This window comes from Carassius carassius, chromosome 4 (assembly GCF_963082965.1).
Source record: "Carassius carassius chromosome 4, fCarCar2.1, whole genome shotgun sequence".
NCBI lineage: Eukaryota > Metazoa > Chordata > Actinopteri > Cypriniformes > Cyprinidae > Carassius > Carassius carassius.
Window position 1 is genome coordinate 31,940,413 of NC_081758.1, and position 22,713 is coordinate 31,963,125.

Below are 22,713 nucleotides of genomic sequence, written 5' to 3' on the forward strand. Positions count from 1 at the left end.
AAGTGCCTATGTGAAAAGTTGGGTTGAAAAACATGAAATTTGAAATATACATTTCAGAATGTTTTAACATTTAGTATATCCTTTTGGCTTTTAATGACTGTAGTGCAGAATCAAATTATTTCTTTTATGTAGCTTTGTTAGTTTCAGTTGACAATGAATCCATGAATCACTGATTCAAAACCAGTTTTAGAACTATTGTTTCTTTTAGAAATCACATTGAACAGTATGAATCAGATTTAATGTCAGATGTGATAAATATGTTAACAGTGTTCATTTAATTTGTCACTTAAGTTAATGTGTCAGCTTTGTCAGCCCTGTTCATTATCATATTTACTCACTCCCAGCTGGCGTCTCCTCTCCTGCCGTCTCACTCCTTCCCCTCCGTCAGGTGTTCAACTCTTTCTGTCTGCCAGTATTTTTTTGCCGTCTCACTCCTTCCCCTCCGTCAGGTGTTCAACTCTTTCTGTCTGCCAGTATTTTTTTGCCGTCTCACTCCTTCCCCTCCGTCAGGTGTTCAACTCTTTCTGTCTGCCAGTATTTTTTTCCCAGGAGATGCCTGCATCCATAACACAGAGAGAGGTCTGATAACTGCAGTCATATGACTCTTGTCTAGGGATGCACCGAAATGAACATTTTTGGCCGAAGTTAAACAAAATGAAACACTGGGCCGAAAGCCGAATACCGAACACAATTTTTCGCACCCCCCACATGTAGAACTAGTTTGCCCTTATTTTTTTTCTTCACCATTGCATAAATGAAATAGCCAAAATGTGCTTTTTACGGTTTTGTCCAGATTTTCAAGTAAAAAAATCAATAACAAAACAACAATTTAAAAATATTTACTTAGTGAATTTTTTTTTACATTCTAGAAGACATTATACTAATTAATAGAGCTGATGTAGGGTAATTATCATTATTATCGTCCTATTTTTTTATTTTATTTTACAGAACAACAGTAAAATTACAATACTAACATTTATGAATGTTGATGGAGTTGTTGCTTTTTCTCAGCTTTTATTTAATTTTATTTAATTGAAGCCCATTTATAATTTTAAGTTTCTAGTAATTCTTAGTGTCTGACAGCTATTTAAAAATGTTGCTAAAAGAAACACTCAGCATAGTAGTAATGCAGAGCTCTCTTTATTTTCTGCACAGAGCCACATTTCCACACAGCAAAACTGCTTTGTGAAGGTACAACATGAGTTTGCTTGTGTAAGATATTAGTAAGAAAACTTGTGCGCAGTGTTGATGACTTTAATGGAAGCATTTTGGTTTTGTCACGTCATTTGTTTGTAGTATAGATATGATGTAATGGAAAAAAATCATAAAGATCTCGAGGGGGAAAATAGCTTTGACCTAACAGTTGCCAGAGAAATCTTTAAGGTGGTCACTGCTTGCAGTCTTTCCAGAACAGATGTCTAGACAAAGAGAGTGAAGCATGAGAGAGGCAAAACACAGCAAGAGAGTCCCTGATTACTTTAGAGAGAACAGCAGAGAGAGTGAGAATGTATTACAGCTCATTCTGGTTCTGTGGTAATTGTCAAACACATGCTAACTAAATAGTCATGACGATGGGTCTAATTATAGAATATTCCAGCTTTAACCCTCTAATCTTCCAAACAGGCCAATGATGTGGAAAATTAAAATTATTCATGGGCAATTCTAGAGCCTCCAAGTTCAACTACAGTCAATCAAGTCTCACTGACTGTGTGTGCCAATAAATCATCTCCATCATGCCAGTAGTCTGCTGGCTCCTGTCTCTCATCTGTGGGAACTCAACTGAATTTGTTTGTATAGGAAATAAGGATGAGTTTCCCATGTGTTTGCACACACAGTCCAATGGAATAGCAAAGTGTACAGTCAGTCTAACTTTCCCACACTTGTAACACTGAAGAAAAAGCATTTTAGACTATATGCAGGTGAATCTGGCAAAGAAAATTTGCTGTACATACTGTATAAATTTGCATTACATAATGTAAATAATAAATAAAATATTGTTGCATTAAAAAACAAATACATTTTACATTAATGATGTTAATGTACCGTTTTCTTATTGAAGACTTTAAGTGTATGTTTGTATAGGACTCAAATGGTTTTAGAGACAAATGAGGCCAGGTGATTAAACAGTAAGTAATGTGAGAAATAACCATAGACTACATATACATCTTAGCTGCCTCTAATGACATGTAATCTCTATAGTAATCTTAAAATTATAGAGATTAAATTTAACCTGCTTACAAACCTTTTGAACTTGAGCATTAAATGTAAGTTAGAATCAGTCAGTATTCTCAGATATTTATATAAAGGCACTAACTGCAGCCTCACCCCTGACACGTAAACATCCGGCTCTTTAATACTACTGTTACACTTAGAGAAAAACATACACGGTCTTGGACACATTTAGTTTTAGTAAGGAATTTTCTTTTAGCCATGCTGACACATTAACCATTGAATTCATGAGTTCATTTGCAACTTGTGCTAGACTATTACCTCATTATATTATATATTTTATATATATAGCAAAAAGCAACTGACCCAAGATAGATCCTTGCAGAACACCAGTTGGTGTACCTAAATCATTGGATTAGTGATTTTGTACTCTAACACACTGACATCTGAAATATCTGATAGATATTACTCTTATCCAGTTAAATTTGTAATAAGAAATTAAAACAAGATAACTTAGACTTAAGGATATGATTAACGGTGTCCAAGGCTTTCTTTAAATCAAGGAACACGGCTCCAACTACACCACCTTTACCTCAAAAAGTTTTAATATTTTCTATAAAAAAGCATTTTGCAGTTTCCATTGAGTATTTTACTCTAAAATCAAACTTCATTGGATGCAATAAAAATGAACTACTACTCAAGTAACTTCTAATAACCTTAGAAACAGTGGGTAAGATACTAATTGGCATATAATTATCAATAGAAAGGGGATTACCACTCTTTGAGCATAACAACATCCGTGCCATATTTATCTTTTGCTCTAGATGATTTAAGAGATTTATTGTTCACATAACATCAGAATCACTAACAGGTATTATTCTAAAAACAGGCTCCACTGTTGTAACTGGAGACATTAGTATATGCAGGCTGAAAACAATGAGTAATTGTTTCTACCATGATTCTAAAATGATGATTAAAAATCTCTACCACCTCAGCTTGATCGTTTATTGATTTTCCTTTTACTTTAAGTTCTAGAATTTTCTTATCTTTATTTTGTTTTCTTGTAAATTTTTTAAATGATTCACAAATTATTCCAGGATTGCCTCTTGCTTTTTCAAACATAGTAATGAAAAAATGTGTTTTAGCTTCATAATTTCTTTACCACAGAGTTCCTTACCATAGTAAATCAATATCTATCATTACTCAATTTAGTTTTAAGTGAGATTTTTGAAGCATGATCCCTTTCTTTCATCAAATTCAGAATATCTACATTTATCCATGGGACCATATTTTTTTTCTTTCTATGATTTAAATTTACAGGTATAATCAGTAAAAATATTTTCTAAGTATGGTATCTTTAACATGATTAGGAATAGTAGCATACAACATTCCATGTAAGTTCCTGAATAATATATGTTTTGAAGATCAGTTATCAACAAGTCTAGTGTTTTTTTTTTTCAAGGACCATGGTACCATGGCCAAAAATCCTTAGTAATGCAGTGTTAATTGTAAACCTTTTTTTGTTGGTTTAATCAAACACAGTTATATTGTTAATAAAAATACTTGGAAAATATGATGTTTCTTTACATACTTTTCCCCTTATAATAGATGATATATAGATAATTTATTTTTCTTATATACTTTTTTTGTGTGATCGCTATATTGGTTAAAGTAGTTATTATTCATACAGGCCTGTGTTTATCTTTTGCAAGCATCATACTATGTATTTGGCCTCCTAATATCACTGAATATACAAATATACCATTGGCATCTTTGTTGCCCATTTGTTATGTGATTAAGTGTTTGTTTGATTCGCAAATTTTTAACCATGATAGTCTACATATTGTATGATAGTGTTTAATAAGATTTTGTATTGTGTTTTGTAGGTTCGGGAGATTCTGGGCCATTGCTCCTGTCCATCACAGTTCCCCATGACCAAAGTCTCAGAAGGGAAGTACAAAGTCGGAGACTCCAGCGCACTCATCTTTATCAGGGTACATCTGTAATTGACTCACCAGTTACTCATTCACCTGTCTATTCTGTCAAACATTAGGCAGCAATAGGCACTGTCTTTTTCTTTCTTTCTTTATCACTTAAAGCTGTAGTTTGTCTTTTTTCCTTTAAAAAGGATGCTTTAAATGCGTTAAATGCTTTCTCTTAGCTATAAGTTGACTCAAACAATGCCAATCACTGGGAAAACAATTTTTATTTGGTGAAGCAAGGGGCACAAAATGATACAGCTCAATTTCTGCCATTACAAAGTTTTAGTACAAATGCTGGTGTCACACCCATAGACATCAAGCCATCGATTCTGTTATATTTGTTTTGAATCTGTGCTGCTATATCATTGGAATCTTTAACATTCCCAGAATAGAGGCCAAACTATAACAATTATAGCTCCATAATAAGTGATCCCAAGGTTTGAATGGTGTTTACACAGTTGCCAGGCTAACCTATTCAAGCACCCACACCCCATTCATCCTGCAGACAGAAATGGAGACTTATGTCATTTCCTGTCCTCTACCGAGCTCTCTGGATATATCTGTGCATGTGTGTGTGGGCTGGTGTATAGGTATTTACATGCACTTTATGCATGCATCTGTGTCTTTTTAATAGGGTGTTGGGTCAACATATTTTCACTCTCAGCTGTAGGAAACTTTAGATGAAATTGTATCTTCGTCCAGTGCAGCAGGGCTGAATCAATTAAACTGGATTTAGCCTCACTCTCCACCGCATTCACTGCAACCCTATATCCCTCTCTTTCTCTGTCTTCATCTGTCTTGATTTGCTCAGTTTTTCCTGTATATGAGGTTTTTTTCCTATCGGGTGTGTGTGTGTGTGTGTGTGCATGCTTTTTTTGCAAGACGTGGGTGCAACTTAGCTGGTGCTGCTAGATTGAACCTTTTTATTTACAGAGACTATAATTATACATAGACCCATAGACCCACAAATTAAAACTAAAAGACACAGCGTGAGGTGAAGGAGCTAGTAAGGTGAAAAGCAAAGAAAATGTATCTTCTGGACAGACACTTTGTTTAGATGCTCAGTGCTCATTTTGATGTTGGTAAACTGAAAGAGAACCTCACGAAATTGCTAAAACCCCTGTCGATGAAGACCATGCCACAAAAGAACATTTCTCTTTGTTTACTGTTTATTATAATTATGGTTTCAGCATGTTTCCATAGCAATGCATGGGCTGAATCCCAAGTGCTTTTTAAAGGGCAGCTGAGTTAAGCTGCCAAAGAGTGCAGCATTCCCATTGGCCAGCGTAGAGGTACAATCAAAGTCAATTGTTACATTAAAGCCTAGTGTAACAACTAAATCTATCTGCTGCAGTCATATTTATCTAAATACATACTTGAGCTGTTAAAAATAGTAACACATAACAATATTTGCAGAGAAAATCCCTCAAATGATAATAATTCAAAGGCACTGTACCATGTAAAAGTGTGTGGTTGTAAAAAAAAAAAAAAAAGAGTCTGTTCTGTGATATTGTGAAATATTATTATGATTTTTAAATAAACTTTTTATTTTGATATATTTGAAAATGTTATTTATTCCTATGATGACAAAGTTGAATTTTCAGCAGCCATTACAAAACAATATACAAAAAAAAGCTGTAGGAGCTGAATAAAAAGGTACAGCCCATATGCAATACATTAAGCAATCACACTAGCCAATTTGTTCAAGACTTAGCTTTGATAAATGCATCTTGACTCTCGAGACCCCTGCATTCTGTTCCACTCTAGAGATTTTTAAGCTCCTTACCGATTTTGTGCTGCCTTCTTTTAGTAAGTGTGGTTTGGCTAGGTGTGTTGTATTAGCAGCTGGGTGTAGGCTGACTGCTGTCTTGTGGAACGTTATGTCTAGGTGATACTTCAAGATGGAATTTAACCAACGTTAGGAAAATTCCTCATTGGAGAGTTTTAATACGCTTTAGGGGGCAGGTAGCCATTGTGTATGGCTACTTCCTGTCATCCTTATGTAGGAAAGACATACAAAACAAGCAGAGAACTGTGCAGAAGAATTACAGGATTAGATACAGTTTAGTTTAAGGTTAAAAAGGAGACCTTGTGTAAGTTTGTGCAGGTGGGCATAGTGCCAGCCAGCAGATTTGCTCGCTTTTCATGGCAACAGCACACAGATACTCACCATATGATTATTACTTACCATGTGCTCAGCAGATGGAGTTTAGCAATGATGGAACTTTAAAGAGCTCTGCTGCAACAGGTTCGGAGTACATGTGAAAGATAGCGTTTTCCTGACTGAGCGTTTTTGATAAAGGAATCAGTAGCAGTCTCTTATCCTACATTTCTCTCTAAAGAGACAGGGCTTGAAGCAAAAGTAGAGCTGTTTTCGATGCTAAACCTTCTCTATTCCCCTCTCTCTGAATACCAGCTGAGAGGGGGTTGAATGAAAAGAGTGTGTCAGTGCCTGATGTTTTTTTGTTCTCTCTCCAGCTCTGTCTAGTGTGTTGTCATGATAATGAAGGCGAATGGAGGCTGCAGTGAGGTGGATGGAGAAAGTGTTGGTGGGCAGCTCTGTTAAATAGCGTTATAAGACACGGGGGTTGAGATAATAATATTTAACTGACTGACATGGTTTTCCACCTGTATTATTAGTGGTGTTTGAAGATAAGAGTGAGACACAGGGTCCACAACCGATCTAAAGTATCCAGATAGAAATTTGTTACCATGCTCAATGTGAAAGTGCCCAAGCAACATTGCTCAAACAAGTTACCCCGTGTATCATTAGCCTTCGGGGTGGGCTTATTTTGGCATGAGCCAGTGAGAAATCACCCATAACTCCCTAGCCATAAACTAGCATCACCTTAGGAACCACTCACAATGGAATACTCTTTGTGGAAGTGACTTTTGCATAGGCAAGCAATTATTATTATTAATTATTCTTCAGAAAAATCTAATTTGTTAGCTTGTTTCACAGCTCTGCATGTGTCACATTTACAAATAGACAAAATAAATTGATAAATTGATCAGTTTGATTTTGATACAGTTCCTTGGAGATCTTGCCTCTACTGATTCTTTCATTGTACTGAACAACAAATGATATCATACCTTAAAAGTGTACGCTGATGTTTTTGTTTCAGAGCTCTGAGACTTAATCTTTTATTACATCATACTCTGTTTTGTACTTTTCCATTTGGCAAAACTTCTGTTATCTACCGCTGAATAATCAGTCTTCAGGCTGGATCTTTTAACCAGCTGTTTGGTATTCAGGGCTCCAGTCCTGAATATAAATTTTTGATTTTCTAAAATTCTTTGATCAGCTGTATAAAAGATTTCTAACAAAATTTGGGAATTTGTTATTATATGTCCAATATTTTGGTTGTGCATGTTATTGTATGTTTAAAAGGTGTTAACATCAGTCTCTGTGTAGGTGTTACGGACTCATGTGATGGTGCGCGTGGGTGGAGGTTGGGACACACTTGAGCATTACCTCGACAAACACGATCCCTGTCGCTGCGCAGCTTTCGGTGAGATTAGCTTTCCACTTGTGTCATTTCCTGTTTCTGAACTATGGGAATACTTGGAATTTTTCGACACTACTACATGTTTCTCACGTTGATTGTTTTCTTTGTTACAATAAAAAAACAAGTTGTGTAAATTTTTGTTTCTATTTTTTTGTGGTTATTATTATTCTAGTGTTTTGTGGTTATTAATTTCTAAACAAAAAAACTTACTAGCTCCAAACATTTGGTAATATATTACACATAAAATGCCTTTTCATAAGCAAGCCTTTTCATAATAAGTCTTACCATAACCATTGTACATTAATATTAGGTTTAAAAACACTTATGATTTTGAAGTTTCTCATCTTTTTTTCTTGTGAATATTAAAAAAGCTGTCTGATGCCTTTTTTGACCTCAACAGCTCACCGGTATCAGCAGGCTAAAGCGAGTGGCCAGGGTCCTCACAGTAAGAGCTCCAGCACTCACTCGTCCCGCTCCACAAGCCCAGGACCTCACTGGCGCAATGAGAGCATGGCACCCTACAAAACCCCCGATAGGCGCTCTTTGGACCCTGTGTTGGGCACCATAGCACATTCCTCTCCATCACGGTCTGGCAGGTCGCACCATGCAGCTGTACCTGTAGAGATGGAGACTAACACAGGGCGACCCACGACACTGCTGCCTCGACCGCCACGGGACAGATCAGAACCACGCCACTTGAATCCTCTCAGGTCAGTGAAGGTGTGTTTGGGTGTTTAGCAGCGTGTGTGTGTGTGCCTGTTTAGAGCTCTTTGGAAAGCATCTGAAGTACCCAAAACAGAAGTACCTAAAAGTCTCACGTGAATAAAAAAAAAAAGTGAATGTAAAAGTCACCAAAAAAATGTCTTTGGATGTAAGAAGTGTAAACATGACTAATCTTGTAAACACAACATTAATAATTTCTAAATATACATTTTAAGAAGGGACTTTCATTTCATTATGGTTTTGTTTTGTTGCCAAACCAAAGCCAATACCTTCACTATACAAAAACATATGAATAGTGATGATAAGATAGGAAATAAATAAAATAAAACAAAGAAAATATGTAATTCACAGAATCACTGTATATGAAATGGGTGCACTCTTTTTACATGAAGAAATAAAGCTTGAAGCGTTATGACTGGGACACATGCAGTGTTTTGTCTGTATAGATCCTTCAGGGTGTCTGCCATTTGCTCACACTGACCTAGTTAACTCAACACAAATTATAGAACTCTGCTTGTGCACTGTACCTCCACAATGAGCTGCATCTTAAGACAACAGTGCACATGAACACACACACACACAGAGATTATTGCAAGCAGATTTGAACTAATCACATGTGACATTGTCCTGACTCTATTCTCTTCTTGTCCAGTTTGTGACTCCCCCTTGTGTTAGAAAAAATTATTTCATTTTACAAGGAGACAGTGTTCTCACTGCCTAATTATGCAAGTGATAACATGTTTTGGATACATTTATTTGGATATGTTTTTTTAGTCAGTATTTCCTGAGCAAATGGACAATTATATATTTGTTTCTTTCTTTCTTTTACAACTTCCTGAAATAAATTTTGAAACATGACTGTATAAACACTTCATGCATCACTGCACACTTAGAGCAATGAACAAATGACTCCTAAACATCCTGAAGTTTCAAAAGGTGCTTCATTATTTCCATCACATGGTATATTTACATGTCCGTGTGTGCAGACAGGACATTGTATAACTGGACCATGAACAGCTCGCTGCTTTACCTTGGCTGTGTGCCTCGGTTTCCATAGGCTAACTAATGATGAAGGCCAAGCGTCAGAGCAGCACTCTTTAACACTTGCACTCCCAGAGCTGCAGGTGAGGCAGACTGGCTTACTGAAGATTAGGATAATCTCACTCCCCACAGTCTGTCACTGAAGAAACAGGTCAGAACAGGGTTAATGCAGGTCCTATTATAGAACCAGGGTGTCATGGTGTGTGTTTTACACTTTCTTGTCTAAATAAGAGTGTTTATTTGAATAAAATCAAATGAGGGCAGAATAGGCTACCACTTTCACTTTCAAGTGTATCTTAAGATCTGGAAGTTCTAAGTTTAAGAAATGATTTTAAAGCAGTGTTTCTATTCATAAGCACACTCTGTTTTTAGTGTTTTGTCTCTAGTTTACACAAGCCAGTTTAAGGTTAAAGGAAAGAAGGACGGTGTCAGTTTCATTCTTAAGAATTTAAGAGGTAGTGCATGTAAGAAAGTGTCTGTGTGTATGTGTTTGATAATGCCAGAGGATGAGTAATCCCTCTCTCTTCCTTCCTATTTGATGGTTTTCTTTAATCCCAAAACTTGGCTGCTGAGAATACAGCCTTGCATGCATTTCCCTGCATGCTTGGTAAAAGTGACAAGTATCACATAAAATCATGGAGATTATGGAAGTTGTGTGGATTAGTAATTCTAACCAAGAATACCAAGAAAAAAATTAAAGGCCTTTAAGGTGGCGTGTATGTAACACATTCAAAAATATCATAAAAATAAGATGTTTATGTGTGTATATAATCACATACATCCCAAAATCCATCTTAATCTTAATTGTTCTCTCTTTTCTCTTACACACAGGAATAAGGAATCTCTTCTTCGGACTCGCAGGCTATCAGGAGATAGTGACTCTTCTACAGCCTCGTCTAAAGGTGGAGGAGGAAGCCCAGGAGGAGGTCGCATCTCTCTGGGTACACGGCATGCTCATAGAGACGACGTGGTTCTACTGGTGAACCGTAAGGAAGGGAAACACATTATTGAGCGTCCTGGAGTGGGAGCACAGATTCCAGCCCTGAGAACCCTTCAGACCCGTGCCCGTAGTGCTTCCAGAGAGCGCCCTGCACCACAGTCCACCTCAGTTTTGAAACCTACTCTACCACAGGTCCCAACAGAGGTACATCGAACTCCCCGCACAGAGAGAGGCAGATCACTGGGACCCGAAGGTCGTAGGAAGCTGCTGGCTCCACGCTCTCTCAGCCATGGCAAGACTCCTAGAGGCCGATTGGGTGACGTCCGCTCTGGATCATCACCTAGAGACCCTCATTCTTTTCCAGTAGATCGGAGAGAGGAACTAAGACCCAAGCACATGCCCGCAGCATCCTCAAAAACAAATGGAAGTTTGCCCAGAAGTCAAGCATCTTCCTCTGCCTCTAACTCACCAGTGAAAAGCTGTGCCAGCAGTAGTCCTGCGAAAAAGGGGATGGTAGCGCCACACCCCCCTGCGCCTTTGTCGCCTTCCACTGGCAGTCGAAAGCTGCTTCCTCCTGTCACACAACCAGGGCGCAGCTCTCCGCATTCTTCCTCACGATCAAGTCATCACCACCCACCACGTTCCCCTCGATCTGCACACAATTCTCGTCCCATAGGGAGAGACCAAAAAGGTTTGGCAAATCCCAACAAACAAGAACAGGATAGCCAGGGAGACAGTGGTATTTTTAGTTTACACCTGCTGGCAAGTCTGGACCCTCAAAAGGAGCAAGACCTATATCGTAGCTTTGAAGCGGAGTTTCTGGCCAACACGCAACAAACCAAATCTGTGCAGGGTAAAGCATTCACTGGAAGTGAACTGAGGTCGCTACAGCCCCCTGGATCCCAACAAGGTTCAAGGGTGCTCCCAACCTCTTCGGGTGACACTAATGTTACAGACTCTGCTTACTCTTCTTCTAACTCTTCAACATCTTCTCTTAATCTCAGGGGTAAGGGGGGAATCCTGCCGGATTTGCGAGAGTCTAAATGGACTAATCCTCGCACCTGTGCACTCGAGGACCCTCCTGCACTGCTCCACAGCCAGATTCGTGGAGGTCTCCCCAATGGAGGGCTTTTGGAGGGAGAGCGATGGGGAGGTAGAGGAGGAGGTCTTCGTAAGCTCCCTGCCATCTCCAGCTCCACAGAGGAAGGAGAGGCCTCAAATCCAGGCCTATCCAGGTCAGTGTGCCTGCCCAAAAACATCAACGGGAGCCAACAGGAGGTGCTGATGGAGAGCCAGCAGGACCTGGTGGAATGGGCTGGGGTGGAGAGAGACTTGCAACAAATTACCAAACATCAGCTGGATCTGCTATATGACAATGCTGACCTGCCACTTCCTGAGACATTTCCCTCCCCTCCACCACCTCTAGATGACTGTTCTTACCAGGACTCTTCCAGTGAGAGCTCCTCCATGTGCTTGAGTCTGAGTGAGCCTCCATCTGAAGGGTCCTGCACTCCTCCTCTATTGCTGGCCAATGGGGATATGGATGACACAGTCGTCCTCCGTGCCAAGAAAGGTCAAAAGGTGCCCTCCATCTACAAGCACAAGTTGCAGTCACGGATAAGACCCCGCACTGACAACAGACCTGAGAACAGTCCGTCGCGCATCCCTACACCTGTACGATACAGAAATCATTGTCAGCAGTCTCCTGCCGTTTCCTCTCCCCTCCAGACCTCACCTCAGTCCCCACATTTAAACAATCACCAACCCTCACACAAAGCTCTGCATCAGGCCTTTGCTGAGCTCATCCAACCACAGCAGCGTTCCCCAGCTCTGGGCTCTAGAGAGTGTGCCTATTCTTCAGAGTCCAGCCCAGACAATGAGGCCTGGATGTAGTGAATGATAATGTACACAGGCAACTGACTTGGTCTGTATTCATTCGCTCAGCCTACACAGCTTTATAGTCAGATTAGAGAAAGGAGTGGTGAAAAAAAAGAACATTTGTAAGACGTATACAACATGTAGCAGGATGCTGGAATCCTTACTGTCATTTCACTGGAGACATAAATGTGTCCTAAAGAGGCTAAGAGCATAAAACGCCATTCTGGACATCTTGGAACAACATGGCCTGTTGTGAATTAAATCTTAGAGCTACTTTACATGCACCATCTGAGAGGTTTAATTTTGTTTGAGTCATCTTTTTTTTCTGTTTGAGAAAGTAAATTACTGCATTTCCCTTCAGAGTTTTATAGGTTTTAATGCTTCTTATTAATATCCACATGACCTGTTTTTGAATTAATTCCAGCTGGTTTAGTAAAGTATTCATTTGTGAAGGTTGGAACGAAGTGTCAAAATCTTATTTTAATCAGGGAATTGTAATATACAGAGTATACTGTGTACTGTAGGATAAGAGCTGTAGAATCAGTAAAGCGAAAAAGATGCTTGATTTATTTTGGTGTAATTTTATGTACAAGACAAACGCCTAAATGACGTTTTGACCATACTTGTGAAATCCAAATGATTGAAATTGGAAATACAATTAAGTGACTGTACTGTTGTTTTAGCCCAGAATAAATAGGACAGCATATCAGCTTGTTGAATCTGTTCAAGGAATCTTCTCAGAAACATTTATGAGAAGACATAATTCACACATCATCTGCTTAATATCACATTGGCAGAGATAATGTAAAATATGTTGATTTTCTTAAATGTGCGGTAGTGTAATGTAAATATAAATATTATTAATTGACTTTAATATGAATGTACAAAAGGTATGCTGTTTATTTCAGTATGGCAATTCTGCCTTAGCTATGCAATGTTAATATTGAATGTTGCCTTGACAAATTTTCTTGCCTTAAAGTATGGAAGTTGTGTATGTGAAGTAGAGATGAAGAGATTGTGTGTGTGTGTGCATCTGGGTGGTTCAGTCTGAGTGTGTGTGAGGTAGGCAATGTTTGATATACTTGATGGATCCTGTGTTTTGTCAACTCTGAGACAATCGCACATTTTTAAGGTCACGGTAACGACAAGATCCTGCTTTATCAGCGTTCCTCTGTTTAAAGTAAATTGCTTGATTTTATCTACAAGTGAGAAATGAAGGACATAAGATAGTGCCATATTAAACACCCAATAGGATGTTTTTTCAAAATATGGAAATCATTACATACTATGTATAGATATGGAAATCATTCAGGAAATCAGGCCTGTTTATTGTGAAAGCCATATTGAGTCCAAAAATGTTTATAACGTAGTGATATTCTCCACTGTCGTCGTCGTCATCAACACAGTAGACGTTACATTTCTTTTAAAGTTTTATTATGGCGCCACCAAGTGGTTGAATATGATTATGAATTGTTTTTGTTTTTATTTTATTTTTTGTTTTTTTCCAAACAGATCTAGTAGACCATTGCATAAAATATGGGAAAATGTTGACTCTACTTAAATGAATTACACTACACATTGGTTTGGCATTTGATTGATTATTTATATTAAATGAGTAAGTTATTAGGCCTTGATAATTACTTGTGGGTGAACTGTTTTATCATAAAGGGGCAATGTTGTATGTTTCTGAATGAATGGATGAAATGTTTACTTTTGGTATGTTCTCTTTTGGAGGCTTTATACAGAACTCTCATGTATCTATGAACTCATTTTTTATTGAGAGATGTTTTAGTGAATCAAAAAAAGACTTTATGGAAAAGGACTGCAACCATATTATTACTGTTTGCATGGCAATCAACACTCCACAGCGCCTCTTGTATAAAAACTGCAATAGAATGGATCAACACTCATTGTTTCTATGTTCATTACCATTTAAACATCTGTTGTAACACTTTAGGACATTGTTAAATTTCTCGCATATGTATAAATAAGTACAAAGTAGAGCTTTCTGCGGTCTTTCAAACTAATGAATAAATGGTTGCTGTGCCTAATTCACAATTTAGTCAAACACGTTCACACACTACACATTCACTTATTACAGTATCTATTGAACTGCCATACATTTGTACAGTTAACTCATTTTGAGCTCCAGTCATATTTATTCTGTTCTGATTTCCAAAAAAAGAAAATGTTTCTTTTCTCATTATGCGTTTCTAATCACATTTATACTTTTAAAAAATTATTTATTGCATGGATGGGTTGTGTTTATTATTGATTATTGACATCAGAACTACAAGCATGTAGATTCACGTTTTATTTACTTGAGTTAACCCATCTGATTTGCATTATGCAAATATGATGTTCAGATGTGATCTACAAAATGCATGTTGAATCTATGTCATGCTCTGGTTTCAGTAAATGAAAAGGCTGTTGGATGATTTGAAATCTGAATGTGTATTAATTTACTTTTAATGTCTGCAGTTCGTTTGGCGGATTGTTTTTTCTTTAACGTTGACAGTGAAATGTAAGGTCTTGACATTATGGAATTGTCTTTGTTGAATAGCAATATCGCAAGACCAACATTCCACTGTTCCTTGAAAACCAATTGCTGTTCATTTAATTATTGTAATAAAAGATGTTTTGGATGAAAGGCTTTGTAATTCTTCATTGGTGTGGAATGTAGACAAACATGTGATGGATACAATGACCTAGTATTTAAAAATATATAGGCTATCAAAATAATTTAGAGAACGTCATATAAGACATTAGTTGTTGTTTTGTTGTGATATTGTTATTTGAGGATATAACATAATAAGACCTAGCCTTTAGGAAGTTTTGCTTTTTATTAGGCGCGAAATTTGTAGGTTATCCTGTAATTTATGATAACATAACTATATCATAACATCTGAGTCGTATGTTTAAATGAATTCAAACCGAAAAACCAATGAAGATTTTACTGTAACCTTATTGCACTCAACTGCGGAGACGGAAGTGTGAATCATATGATGACAGATCACGTAAGGTGGGAGGGAAGGAAGAAGGCCGACTTCTACATACTAACTCTTCACTTCGGTAAGTAGCATTTCTCGGTTTACGTGAGGTACGGTGACTCGTTTCTATTTATCTATGGCTTTGTGCGCTGCACGGTTGAACGGTAATGCAGTCCGCTAGATTAAAGGCTTAACTGTGCGCTCCCATAAACCCTGATTAAGAAGGTCATGAAGCTTTAGCTCGCGAGCCGTTAGCATTCAGCTAACACACCATCGACTATATACATCTCCGCGAGCAGGTTCATTCATCCGCCAAAAATGGAGTGGGCAAGTCAGCTCTGTGTGAGTGAAGGGCCAATTCGCTCTCGGGATTATAAGAATGACCTGTAGATGAATGTTGTTTGAAAATATCGGATTCGGGGCGTAATAAATGTGTTTTGCTAGTTAACTCTGTGGGTAACCTAACGTTACATTGAAGCGGCTGTGGCTAGTATTACTGTCACCTGCTGCAGTCACCGCTGCGCCACGTATAGATTTAATCAGTTGTGATGTGAGGGTTGTCGGTAACCATTTAAGATCAAACGCTGCATCACGCTAACAGTCGTTCGGTGGAGTCTGACAGTTGACAGCTAACTTTATCTGTACGTTACTGCGCTAATGTTAGCTGGGAGTCGGACGCCGCCTTACAGGTTGACGAGATAGATTATTATTCTCGTAAAAAAATGAACCGGTTGAAATGGATGTATGTATTTTTTATGTGCAGATAAAGATGTGCACTGTTCCATATATTTTTGTTTATTACTTTAATATGGGCCCCTGCCAACGTTTTCAGTTTTTTAACCTTTGGATTTAGTTTACCACTGCTAAGCTTTGTAAATCTTTGTTACAAAAACTAATCTGTTTACACACACACACACACACACACACACACACACTCCAGGCTTCAGTGTCATATCATCCTTTCAAAATGTTGGCTTAATAATACAGTGGAAAACATGATGCATTTTTTTCAGAATTCTTTGGTGAATAGAACGTTCAAACGAACCGTATTTATTTGAAATAGATATATATATAGAGAGAGAGAGAGAGAGAGAAAGAGAGAGTTATTGTTATTGATTCAATAAATTACTAATTATTATAAGCAAGCAGTGTAGTTAACATGGTGCATTTTTTTTCGAAGGGGTGTAATGATATTGTAGTGATTTTAGTATGTTTGTTAATGACATACAACAAGCAGACCTTGATCAATGATTTGTGGATGTGGAGAGACCGTGGACTGGTAATGTTGCCTTACTAAATTACTGTGTGTAAGTTTTGTTAGACATTATTCAAGGGTCTTTTAGACAGGTGTGAACATAGACAAGTGCTGTTTCTTGGATGATAATAATAATACAGTTTGTTTGGAAATGCTTAACAGGGATACACAGTTCATTCAGGCACACAGATCACAATTCTACAGCTTCTTTATAGTAGCTGTCAGAATGAAAATTCCTTGTGTTGTTAAGTAATAAGGGAAGAAGAAAGGAGAAGAAGAAATTGCACATGGCTGTTTTTGTCCTCTTAATCTTAATTTCAATCTGTATCATTTTGTTGATTTTAATTGAAGTGTGAAATTAGGTACAGTAGCACTGTTATGCTGTTTATTTATTTATTTTTTAATATTGCCAATATGGTATTGGTTTTGGACTTAAACAAATAGTGGGTGAATGTAAGCAAAAGTGTCCATTAATGCGGAGTTAACATGATAAAGTCAGTAGTATTCAACTGGTCAAGATCTTAACATGTTAGCCCTCTGAATTGACCCACTTGATTTATAATAAGCTCTTTTTTCACAAGTACTATAAATAAATACAAACACACATATGCACGCATACCTTTTGCGTTTGTCGTCAATCATTTTCTTTTTTTTTGTATATAACTCTTTTATTCAGCAATGATTTATCAAAAGTAACAGTAAAGACTTAAACATTATTGCATAATATTTCAATTAAATACTGTTCTTCAGAACTTCCTATTAATCAAAAATCCTGACAAAAAAAGTGTCTTATATATTTCAACAGAAATATTAAGCAGCACTGTTTTTTCAACGTTGCAATTTTATTACGGGATATTCAGCATGGAAGACAATTTTATAAATTGAAATAATATTTTACAATATTATGGTTTTACTGTTTTTTGACCTAATAAATGGATTCTTGATAGGTACAGGATACTTCTTTTAAAAAGATAAAGATAACATCATTTTCTGACAGAAAGAGAACATGAAGCTTTAACGAGGTGTTTTTGTGCAATATTTTCCCCACTCCACAATCTGTAAGAAACATCAGGGAAGGTATCAGCAGGACGGTACCTTCTACACTTTTCTTAAGGGCTTAGGAATCTATTTTTATTCTACAGGAGAACCGAGGCTTGGGATCCAAGATGACAGACTCCAAATATTTCACCACGACCAAGAAAGGTCTGACGGTTTCCTTTCTTTCTTTTTTTTAAGATATAGCTGTTTTGGGATTAGTATATTACTTAATGTCAAAGAGATTTAGACATTGACTGTGTCTGTTCTGTTCTGGCCAGTGCAGATCATCAAGTGAACTGCACCATTACACTTTAAAATACTGTTAAATCGATCAGCCCTTTGCTACATGTTCCTGCTCTGTTTACTTCTGTAGAACCTAGTACACTAATGGAGTCTAATATTGCACAGTTTTATTTAGCTGCTGCAGTCTAAATGAGATTTGGAGTCTCTAGCTTTATTTGGATAAGGCACTTGCAGACACATGATTGTGCCAGAACAGAGAATTTTACCTGAAAATGGAGCTGCACACATTACTTGGTCAAAGCTAAGAAAAACACTTTACACAGAATTATGACCAAATTGTTGTTTTTTCTTTTATTACATGAGGCAAACAACTCCTCTAATACTGGCTGTCTAGACATGCACTGTTTTTCTTGCACATTATTTTCACACTCTAGTCTTGGAATCTAAAAGTCATGAATTGTTGTGTGTGGGACCCTTCAGGGGAGATCTTTGAGCTGAAGGCAGAGCTCAACAGTGATAAGAAAGAGAAGAAGAAGGAGGCAGTGAAGAAGGTCATTGCGTCTATGACAGTGGGAAAAGATGTCAGGTAAGACCAGCCATTTTCAACGTGATGGTTTTTCACAGTTAAGTATACAGCATTTGTGTGAATGGCTCGCTCTTTTATATGCTACTGCACAGTATATTTTCATTTGGACGGTATGAGTTTGTGGAGTTCTGATTAATATTTTTGTTCCCAGTGCTCTGTTTCCCGATGTTGTGAACTGCATGCAGACGGATAATCTTGAGCTGAAGAAGTTGGTCTATCTGTACTTGATGAATTATGCCAAGAGCCAGCCAGACATGGCCATTATGGCAGTCAACACCTTTGTGAAGGTAGAGTTCAGACACATAGCTTTATTGTAAGACATTTTTTGTGTATTTTTAATATTTTATCATACAACTTGCACAGACAACAGATAAAGATTATTGGATATTCATTTACTTTCCAATTAAAACTTTATATATATGAATTATAAAACAAACTCCGACATTCAGACAGATGAAACCCGCACTCTGGACTCTGAAGTTCTTAAAAGGTAAGACATTAGCCTGGAAACAGCAGAGAAACTCTCATCTCTCATAGTACTAGAAAAATAAGTCTTTATTATAGGATAGTACAGTCTGCATTGCTGTCTCTCCATCAACAGTAATGAGTTTAGTTTTGGTTGGCTTCCCAGTTCCCACACACCTTAGAATGGAACCAGGGACACATTAAGAATGCCTAAAGATAAAGACTAAAGTGATAGGGTCTTTTTGATGGCCGGACCTCGGCTTACCGCTAGCCATAATCTGTGCCCTCTGAGCACTTGTAAAACGGCTTTGAGAAATCTCTTTTATATCTTGGCTTCTGAGTGTGATTTAGGATAAACCTAAATATCTGGGGGGTTTTATGATGATGTGTTTTATGACTTTTTTTTTTTTTTTAAATCAATTATTATCAATAATGAAAATCATCGACAACAATTCTCATTATCCATTAGTTGGGTCTGCCCACAGTGCACAAACTACTCATAGACTGGTACAACTGCAGCCGGTCGCATTAAATTACAGCTCTGAATAACGCATTTCTATGGACAAAATGCATCTAAAAATATTGGAGGAAACCAAATGAGCTCCTGCAGGAAAAGTATGTCATCCAAGCTGCCCAAAACATTATAAATCTTTATTTCAAGGTTCAAGCTGATGCATTAATGTAATGGCTTGCCTGTCAGGTGCTTTTACACTTTCAGTTAACGGTCATATCCTTATCTGTAAATGTCACAAATTCACGCAAGCCTTTCCTTTTTTGCATAAAAGCCCACGCTGACATTCTGCGTTAAGTTGAAATCTTTGCTGAAAGAGCATTATATAGATAGAACACGGAGAGGCGAGGGAGATAATATTCAGCGCAAAAACTTTCATTGTGCTGAAATATCAGTTGTTTAACATTTATATTTAGGTTTAAAAGTCAACATGCAGTGTTGGTAATTTATGAGAGTAGGTACTGTGAAGGGACAGCAGCATGTAATTGTCTGAATATAAATGTCAGACGCTTTTACAGTATAAAGAAATGACAGTAAGAGGAGACTGACTCTAATCAAAGTGCATGCGACGCGTGTTCCTGCAGAACATTACTGTGATTTCATTTGTCTTTATTGTTTTAATTTTTGATCTACAGATTTAAACTATATTCACTATATAATCTACAGTGATTAACAAATTTATAATTTAATTATTCCTGTTATCTGTAAAAGAAGAGCAGAAAAAACTTTAGTTTTTTTTTTAATTCAGATACACAATTAGTCAAAAAGTACATAAACAATGCCAGCAAGCATGTGAGTTGTTATCAAAGGCAAAGGAGGCCATTTTTCTTATTATGTGAATAAATACTTTTAAGTTGTTTCAGTTTATTATTTGTCCACAAATTACAATAAAATTTTATAGAGAATACATATTAATTAATGACATTTTGATGTTTGAAAGTCTATAGGTTGACTTAAATTCAGATATAAATGTAATTATAAAAATAAACAAATAATTATCGATTTTCAAATATTGCACCTGTCAAACATAGTCTATTTTGCTGTCAATACTGTTGACGGTGTCCTTTATCAGTAGGCTTTATATATATGCTTAACATGAAGTATAGATATTGTGTCTGTCGGCGGCCTCCCTCTATGTCACCTACAGTAGCAGCAGCGTGCCAGCACCGCGTCAGGCACGATTCTGGTGTGTAAAGACACAGAGAAAACAACGCAACTACCACGCAGCAGAAACGCCACGCTCACGCCATGCAGCCAGTGTGTCACCGGCCTTAGGCATATGCCCAGTCTGCTCTGTTCTCGCACTCCACTTAGGCGCGCTGCATCCTGATTGGTTCAGTTAACATACTGCAGGAGGCCGGGGCCATGGAAAATCGTGCTATAAAGCGATTTAGAAATCGCGCACACTCAAATCGCAATTTTATTTCGATTTCGATTAATCGCACAGCCCTAATGCACACATAAACAAACTAATAAATATATTGATCAATCGATGCAGTAAATTGATAAAAAGTGGCAGTAAAAATGCAAAATCTTTCTATTTCAATTCAAGTCAAGGGTTGGGCGGGGGGCTGAGGTTCAGATAAATGCTGTTTGCATTCATCACACAATCCTGCAGTAAATATATTTATATGTGAATGTATTTTCATAAAAATAGTAAATGGCACAAGTTTTCAACATTAATAATAAGAAATGTTTCTGTTGTATTTTAAAAAAATCTTACTGACCCCAAACTTTTGAAAATGTCTATATTTTAATACTAATGTGTGTTGGTGATGTGTTCTTTCCTGCAGGATTGTGAGGACCCAAACCCTCTGATCCGTGCACTGGCTGTGCGCACCATGGGCTGCATCCGAGTGGACAAGATCACCGAGTACCTGTGTGAACCTCTAAGGAAGTGTCTGAAAGACGAAGACCCTTACGTAAGGAAGACTGCTGCAGTTTGTGTCGCCAAGCTGCATGACATTAACGCCCAGCTGGTGGAAGACCAGGGCTTCCTGGACACCCTGAAAGACCTGATCTCTGACTCCAACCCCATGGTGAGGCATCATAACCCAAACTAGTCAAATATAAACTAACATAGAATATAAAATCTAAGTCCTGGTTAGATGCTGGCAATATTCTAAAGAATATTAGATAAATATCCCTGAGTGCATTTAGTTCTTACACTAATTCACTGCACATGCACTTATGTTTGTTTTAAGGGCATCCGTGGGCTTGCTAGTGTGATTTAGCTCTCTCCTAGTCTCCATGGTGTGTAATTACATGCTATTGTTGTGCGAAACTCGAGACTATTCACACACAAGTGACGTGATGTGACATACAACCAAAGTTTGGTGACCCATACTCAGAATTTGTGCTCTGCATTTAACCCATCCAAAGTGCACACACACAGCAGTGAACAGTGAGCAGTGAGCAGCTTAACCTTACGAAGACAGAACTCCTGGTGATTCCAGCTCACCCATTGCTTCATCACAACTTCTCTATACAGCTGGGCTCATCAACCATTACTCCTTCGAGGACAGCCAGAAACCTAGGAGTTGTGATGGATCATTAGTTAAGTTTCACAGACCACATTGCTACAACGACCCGGTCCTGCAGGTTTGCCTTATACAACATTAGGAAGATTAGACCCTTCCTGTCAGAGGAAGCCACCCAACTTCTTGTCCAAGCTCTTGTTCTCTCCAGACTGGACTATTTTAATGCTCTCCTGGCGGGCCTTCCTGCATGTACTGTCAAGCCTCTGCAATTGATCCAGAATGCAGCAGCAAGGGTTGTCTTCAATGAGCCAAAAAAAGCTCACGTTACTCCTCTCCTCATCAGGTTACACTGGCTACCAGTAGCCGCTCGCATCAAATTCAAGGTACTGATGCTTGCCTACAAGACGACCACTGGCACGGCACCAACTTACCTAAACTCACTGGTTAAATCTTATGTGCCCTCCAGAAGTTTGCGCTCTGCAAGTGAACGACGCCTTGTGGTGCCATCCCAAAGAAGTTCAAAGTCATTCTCACAGACCTTTTCCTGGTCTGTCCCCAGCTGGTGGAATGACCTCCCAATCTCAATTCGTACAGCTGAGTCTTTACTCATTTTCAAGAAACATCTAAAGACTCATCTTTTTCGACAGCACTTAACCAACTAATACTAGCACTTTTCCTTTTCTTGTCTTTTCATTTGTTAAAAAAAAAACAAAAAAAACCTGGCTATGCGTTCTATACTAGACTAACTGAGACTTGTCATGGCACTTGTATACTGTTGTTGTTCTCTTGTTGACCTGACTGCTTCTATTGTTCTCATTTGTAAGTCGCTTTGGACAAAAGCGTCTGCTAAATGATTAAATGTAATTGTGAACACACACATACACACACACACACACACACACA

General features: G+C 37.8%; 2 protein-coding genes across 2 annotated transcripts in view; both read left to right on the forward strand.

Annotated features, from left to right (window-relative positions):
* Positions 1–13,039, forward strand: part of LOC132139790 (GAS2-like protein 1) — a 28,074-nt gene extending 15,035 nt beyond the window's left edge. Inside the window, exons 2-5 of the mRNA XM_059548406.1 lie at positions 4,056–4,163; positions 7,567–7,663; positions 8,061–8,370; positions 10,256–13,039. Of these exons, the coding sequence (XP_059404389.1) occupies positions 4,056–4,163; positions 7,567–7,663; positions 8,061–8,370; positions 10,256–12,257 (2,517 nt within the window). The 3' untranslated portion in view covers positions 12,258–13,039. The remainder of the gene's footprint in view (positions 1–4,055; positions 4,164–7,566; positions 7,664–8,060; positions 8,371–10,255) is intronic.
* A 2,309-nt stretch (positions 13,040–15,348) lies between these two features.
* Positions 15,349–22,713, forward strand: part of LOC132139791 (AP-1 complex subunit beta-1-like) — a 32,586-nt gene continuing 25,221 nt past the window's right edge. Inside the window, exons 1-5 of the mRNA XM_059548407.1 lie at positions 15,349–15,574; positions 17,630–17,690; positions 18,249–18,354; positions 18,506–18,641; positions 21,124–21,369. Coding sequence (XP_059404390.1) covers positions 15,551–15,574; positions 17,630–17,690; positions 18,249–18,354; positions 18,506–18,641; positions 21,124–21,369 — 573 coding nt within the window. The 5' untranslated portion in view covers positions 15,349–15,550. The remainder of the gene's footprint in view (positions 15,575–17,629; positions 17,691–18,248; positions 18,355–18,505; positions 18,642–21,123; positions 21,370–22,713) is intronic.